The sequence below is a fragment of the Elephantulus edwardii genome, unplaced genomic scaffold, assembly GCF_000299155.1.
Source record: "Elephantulus edwardii isolate Elephantulus edwardi_28Jun2011 unplaced genomic scaffold, EleEdw1.0 scaffold00052, whole genome shotgun sequence".
NCBI lineage: Eukaryota > Metazoa > Chordata > Mammalia > Macroscelidea > Macroscelididae > Elephantulus > Elephantulus edwardii.
The window spans coordinates 1,330,228-1,337,218 of record NW_006399802.1 but is presented as its reverse complement, the minus strand read 5'-3'; the positions used below and the strand labels follow the sequence as shown (position 1 = coordinate 1,337,218).

Sequence of the window (6,991 nt, the reverse complement as noted above, 5' to 3'; positions counted from 1 at the left end):
CTTCAGGTCCTCCTCAGTTTCAGCAAGCAGGGTTGTGTCATCTGCATAACGCAGATTGTTGATAGATCTTCCACCAATCCTGACGCCACACCTCTCCTCATAGAGCTCAGCCTCTCAGATAATCTGTTCTGCATACAGATTGAAAAGGTCTGGAGACAGGACACATCCCCGGTCTACGCCCTTCTCAATTTTGAACCATGCAGTGTTTCCTTGTTCTGTTCTGACAACTGCTTCTTGCTCCAAGTATAGGTTTAGCATTAGCACGATCAGGTGTTCTGGGATTCCCATTTTTCTCAGGGTCAGCCACAGTTTGTTATGATCCACACAGTCAAAAACTAGTTCCCTTCTTTTTGTGTTTCTAATTAATGTGTTTAATGCTACCAGGTATATTGAGATTTTTCTAGTTTTTTGCACAACACTAGTTCCAAAAGACGTTCCACATTAAGTCAATTTTATAGTCAAATAACATAGGAACTAGTTGTCTATCTGTGATTTTCTCCTTCTAAATGAAGACTTGAAGATGCCTGGAAAGAAATCCGTTCAACTCAACACTTGCCAAGCCTTTGACTACTAAATCTTTTTTTACCTTATGTTACTAGTCTATCAGAGAATGAGCAGAGCTAACCAGCTTGAGATCGCAAAGGGTAAAGTAGCAAATCCCTAGACTTTTGAGCCTGGGTCTCCAACGCAGGATCTCAGGTCTCAGTTAGTTAGTTTTAGGCAAAGAACATGTCTCTGTGTTAACCAGCATCGTAGAAAATAGCCTGCAACTCTGGCCTTGTGCTCAGCATAGCTGGACCAAATAATCCAAACTATTGCACTGTTCATCATAAAAGCAAAACACCAGAAACAAATTCTGCTTTGTAAAAAATACTATGATGTTTATATCTATTACAAGTTATTCATTCCAGTTTCCTCATCTAACTCTGAATAGATTGAACTCTTTAATTAGAACTAGTTCTTATTTCATTGTTGTCTGCACACTGCCGGGATCACTCCAGGTTACAAAAAAATGTACACTAAATGCCTCCTGTATCAATCAGTGATTACCTCTGATCCAAGATATGATTTGCCTTGTATTAATTCAGGTGCTGCATAAGCAAGACTCCCACAGCACGTCTGCAGGTGGTAATCCTTGTTACCCTACAAATGAAATAAAAATGAAACATTTCTTAATTACAGACCTTAGAAGAATTAAACTTTCATAAACAATCCTTTGAGTATGGCAAAGCTAAATGTAGACCCACTCCAATTAATGTGTTATTTCTGCAGCCAATCCAATGCTCTGTGCATAGGTCCATGCGCACACACACAGATGTAGCCTCCTCGGGTTTCTAATACCACTACAAGTTAGCACCTACCAAAACCTTTATCCCTGAGTACTGCTCATTGTTGTCAGCACACAACCTCCAATCAGGTTTCTGCAGCTATAAATCAGAACAGGAGGCGACTGCATGTCTTTCTTATTAGAGTTACTGGTGGGTTCAAACATCCAGAGGCATGCAGCCTTTGGGTTAGGAGCTCAGCCCACTATACTCTGCCACCAGAGTGCTCTAGTTCAATCAAGTCAGGTTCATATTTCCCTAGAAATCAATTTGCATATTAATACAAAGACTCCGCGTACACCCAAGCACCCGAAGATATGAGCTATTTCTTTACAAGACTCCAGCTCAAATATCTGAGACGCCCTGATGGCACAATGCTTAACTAAGCACTTAGCTGCTAACCAAAATATCAGTGGTTCAAACTCACTGCCTGCTTTGAAGGATAAAAAAACTTGATTATCTGCTTGAGTAAAGATTTCCATCTACAAAGTCCTATTGCACAATTCTACTGTCCTGAGTCACTGAGTCAGAATCAAATTGATGGCACACAGTAACCACATCTCCAATATTTAAACCTTATAAATAAGAAGTTTCTTTTTCCTTAGAGGGAAGAAGAGAACTTAATCCATGGAACAATGCCTTTGGCGGTTTGTATTCTAGACTCTGTTTTAAGACAAATCACAACCTTCATTTCCAGATCTATTAAAATGAGTTCTGTTCTTCCTCCTCTGCTCTTCCATCGGTGCAACGGAAGCAATCCTACCGTCCAACTCACGAAGAGTGCTACAGCTTGCAAAGACCCGTGAAATTGTGTGATTTTGTTTCCCAGAAGTGAGTTCCTGGGAGCTCTGGTGGCCTAGTGGCAAGAAGCTGCAACTACAATCCCAGAGGTGCATGGTTCGAATACACCAGATGCTCTGCCGGGGAAGGAGGGACAATCTCCTCCTGTACCAGTCAGATCTGATTTGACGGTACAAGCACACAAAAATAATAAAAGAAAATAAAAAAAGAAGTGAGTTCCTCCACAGAAAGTGGTAGTAGTCTTCTTCCAGGCAATCCCTGCTTTTTCAGATGGTGTCTATATGGCTGAATCTGTGGAAACTATAAATAAAGACTAATGGAGTTTGTCACAAACATTCTCCACTGTCTCCTGTGGAGAACATGACTTAAGCCAGTTTATCGGTACAAAATAAGTTTTACTTTGCGTCTGCCAATCAAAAAGCATGCTTTCCTACGTCTGATTGTCAGAGAGACGGCTCAACTGATAATCTCTGAGCAGCTCAGGAGGGAAAGGAGAAGCAGCCATTCAGCCAAAAGGATGAAGTCAGCTCCCCTTTGTACCTAGCTCGTTCTGATTGGGGTAGGAAACAATCATGGGACTAGGATGGGCTGAGACAAGTCTGCAATTGCAACATTCCTAATGAGTGTAGACAGCTCATTTTAGAAACTCTGAGGACCGTCTTTAGAGAACTCAGGAAGATGCTTCCAGCAGGCAGCCACACACAGAAGTGCTGGGAAGTTCAAAGTCACCTCAAAGAGAAGTTGTGCAGGCAAACAGCAGCACTGTTCTTGTTAATGCCACAGAGCACAACTAACAAGGGCAAATTAAAGAAATACAGAACAGTCTACATTGGAGAGGGTGTATGGACTTTCCCCTTAAATTCTTCTATAAAGAAAGGAAATTTTTCTCTCAAAATGTAACCGTGATTGTTAGTAATACAAAGCAGTTAGACAACAAAGAATAGATTAGCACTAAATTCTCAAAACTCTCATTTAAATGAACAAAAGCATCATCTAGTGGCAACATCCTCAAACTGCAAGTATGTGTCAATTCGCATGTCTGCCGTAGTGAACTGCAAATTCCTCCCACAGCACATCCACGAGGGTGGTGCCCAGCTCGGGACCCACAGCAGTGTTTCTCAATATTAGCTGCATATTAAAATCACCTCAAGAACTCAGCTGCATATTAAAGTTATCTTGTTCTTCTTGTTGTTGTGAGCCATTGAGTCAAAACCAATCCACAGCTGATCCTCCAGCAGGTTCTGAGGCAGTTAATCACAGAAGAGGAGCCTGCCCGTCCTTCTCCTGCAGAGTAAGTAGCTGGCTGATTCGAACCATGTGACTTCAGGATTGCAGTGCAGATTCTTGCCACTAGGCCACCAGACTCCCTAAAGTCATCTAGAGAACTTGTAAAAAAGTACTGCTGTATTGATGACAGAGATAAAATGAAACACTTCTCAGTGAGGCCAAATGACAAACCAAACTGTTGAGTCCATCCTAAGTCATGGTGACCTTATTTATCTGTATTGTTGTTAGGTGCAGTCGAGCATGACTCACAGCGACTCTATGAACAGACATGAATCCTGTCTTATCCTGCGCCATCCTCATTATCTCTGATACACTTTAAGCCCATTGCTGTAGTCACCATGTCAATCCACCTCATTGGGGGTCTTCCTCTCTTTCACTGACCCTCCAATTTCCCAAACATGATGATCCTTTCAAAGGAATAATCTTCCCTAGCAATATGTCCAAAGTATGAGAGAGGATGCTTTACCATCCTTGCCTCCAAGGAGCACTCAGGCTGCACCTTTTCCAACACATACCTGTTTGTACTTTTGGAAGTTCATGGGATATTCAGTCCTTAACTCAAAGGTTATCAATTCTTCTTCTGTTACCCTTCTTCATTGTCCAGCTCTCGATGCATTGCAAGTGACTGAAAAGACCCTGGCCAGAATCAAGTGCACCTTAGTCTTCAAACTGACGAGAGGTCCCTGACAATGGTGTTGCTCAAAGCAATACATCTCCTTATCTCCTGACTGCTGATAACAAGGGTGTTGATTGTGGACCCTAGTAAGATGAAATCATTGACAGTTTCAATCCTTTCTTTATCTATCATGATGCTGGTTATTGGCCCACTGGTGAGAACCCTTGTTTTCTTGATGTTGAAAAAACTGCCTCAGAGGGTTTCCAAGACTGTAAATCTTTACAGAAACAGACTACCATATCTTTCTCCCACAGAGCTGGTGGTGGTTTCATACCACTAACTCCTTCGTTATCAGCCAAGCACTCAACACTATGCCATCAGAGCTCCTCTCAATAGAAGCAACCAATCTCAATAGACTAAGAAGTCAAGCAAGATAATACATTAAGAGGTATACTTGTAAAGGAAATAAATCTATATTGTGTCTGCACTTACCTTGGGTTTTGCACACAGACCAAAGTCAATCAACTTTAAGTTATGGTATTCATCAAACAACAAATTCTCCTGAGAAAACAAAGATATTTTGATAATTGTATACTGATTCCTTGTATCACATCCCCAACTCTATATTCATTTCTAAAAATCATTTAAGGTGCTTACAAATCTAAGCATAACAGTAAAATCTACTAAAATAGGAAGAACAAGCACAGGAGGAGAGAGAGGAGGTGTAAACTGTTAACACGCTAAGTTGCTAAAGGGAAGGTTGGCATATGTCATTTTCTCCCTGGTGCTCTGAGGTTCAACTTCAGAAAGAACAAATATAATTTGTACCAAAGGTAAATTTAAACCAAAAGAGCCCGCTCAAAATTAAAGGATCAGGTATAAACAATAGGAAAAGAACTATGACATTGCTGTATTTTGCCACGCCAATTCCAGGACCCTGACCTTGATGTCAAAACCCAAAACATCAAACTCACTGCCACTGGATGGATTCTTACTCAAAACCACCATGAAGGACAGAGGTAAACTGCCCCCACATGTTTCCCAAGGCTGTACACCTGTACGGAAGCAGACTGCCACCTATTCCCCCATGGATCAGCTGGTAAGTTTGAATTACCAACATTTCTGTGCGCAGCGCAACACTTTACTGTGTTCCCAGGGCTCCTGACCTGGGTACTAAGGAACTTTTAAATTCATGCTTGTCATTATCCTCATTAGTCAGAACCAGCAAACTTTAACAGTTTACTTATTTTTATTCTGTCCTTAAGATGAAGCATATGTCCATTCCACTAATCAGTCCTTTCTGAGAAATAAAGGAATTAAAATTAAAGGAAGATACAATTGGGAAAAGAATACTGAATGGTGCACAACAAGGAGATGATCATATCGATGAATAGACCTTCTTAATATTAAGTTCCTGTGTGCATAAAAAACTTTTCCATCACTGCAATCCCAGAGGTATGTGGTTCGAATCCACCAGATGCTTTGCTGGAGAAGGAGGGGGACAATCTCCTCTTGTGACAGTCAGATCTGATTTGATGGTATACACAAAAAAATAATAAAATTTAAAAAAAAAAACCAACAACAAACCTTTTCCAAAGAAAACCTACTGACTGGGAAAGAGACATTTGGCAATGACATCTCACACAGAGGTCTCATAACAGAAGTTTACAGAAGACTCGGGGGCCTCCACAAGAAAAAGACTGATAACACAATTACAAAATGGGCAAAAGATACGGAAAAACAGACATTCAGAGGAAGACATTCAGATAGCCCACAGACACAAGAAAAAAATGCTCAAAATCACTGACAATCAGAGAGATACAAATCAAAATCACAATGAGATACCATCTCATCCCAGTAACAGTGGCAAAGCTTAACAGCAATAAAGATTGGAAAGGATGTAGAGAGACTAGAACTCTCAAACACTATTGGTGGAATTATAAAATGGTACAACCACTCTGGAAGGCAGCCTGGCATTTTCTTAAAAAGCTGAACATAGAAATTCCATACAACCGATCTATTCCACCGTTAGGAAAACAGAGCTAAGATATAAACAGAGATTTACACACCAATGTTCACAGCAGTGTTACTCACAATAACAAGAACATGGAAACAGCCCAAATGTCCATAAACAAACGAATGGATTGAGAAGTTGTGGTACAAACACACAATGAAATACTATACAGAACTCAGCAGCAATAAATTTAAAAAATACTTACACAATATGGGAGGGGCAAGGGAGCATTAAGCTGAGTAACTAACTCAGGATCATAAAGACAAGTACTGCATAAGACCATTACTGTGAAAACAGAAGGATAACTAGTAACAAGTGCATAAATGTCCAAAGAGGGAAGGGGAGGAGGCAAGGGAGCTATGGGTGGGAAGGGAGGAAATCATGGGGTAGCAGAGTTCAGTGGGTGGAGGGAAGAAGTGAAGGAATTGGGAAAGAGCCAGTAGGGACATGAAAAGAAAGGTAATAGTGGGCATAGATCAATGGTGATTAATTTTATAAGGCACAATGTATGAGAATGATTGTTATAAAATACAATGTGAATGAAAAATAAAACTTTTTTTAAAGAAAGAATAATGAAAAAAAGAATGACTAGAAAATACTAAATAATACTCTGATTACAAAACCATTGACACTGTCACACAAATAAAAATTGGATGCTAAGAATAAATCCACCCACAAAGTCTACCAAAAGTCCAAAGTAAAAGAAGAATAAGTAATAAATTTAGAGTAGAACAGAGAAAAGGCAAATTCCAAAAGAGAGAGAACATATGGAAAATTAAAACTAGCAGGTTAGGGGAGCTCTGGTGGCCTAGTGGTAAGGAGCTGCAACTACAATCCCAGAGGCGCACGGTTCGAATCCACCAGATGCTCTGCCAGGGAAGGAGGGACAATCTCCTCCTGTACCAGTCAGATCTGATTTGACGGTACACTCACACAAAAACAATAAAA

General features: G+C 40.4%; 1 protein-coding gene across 1 annotated transcript in view; it reads right to left on the bottom strand.

Moving 5' to 3' along the window:
* MELK (maternal embryonic leucine zipper kinase) overlaps positions 1-6,991 on the bottom strand; it is an 89,947-nt gene that overhangs the window by 73,556 nt on the left and 9,400 nt on the right. The window contains exons 5-6 of the mRNA XM_006886955.1: positions 4,522-4,590; positions 1,051-1,143 (exon numbers count right to left, since the gene is read on the bottom strand). Coding sequence (XP_006887017.1) covers positions 1,051-1,143; positions 4,522-4,590 — 162 coding nt within the window. The remainder of the gene's footprint in view (positions 1-1,050; positions 1,144-4,521; positions 4,591-6,991) is intronic.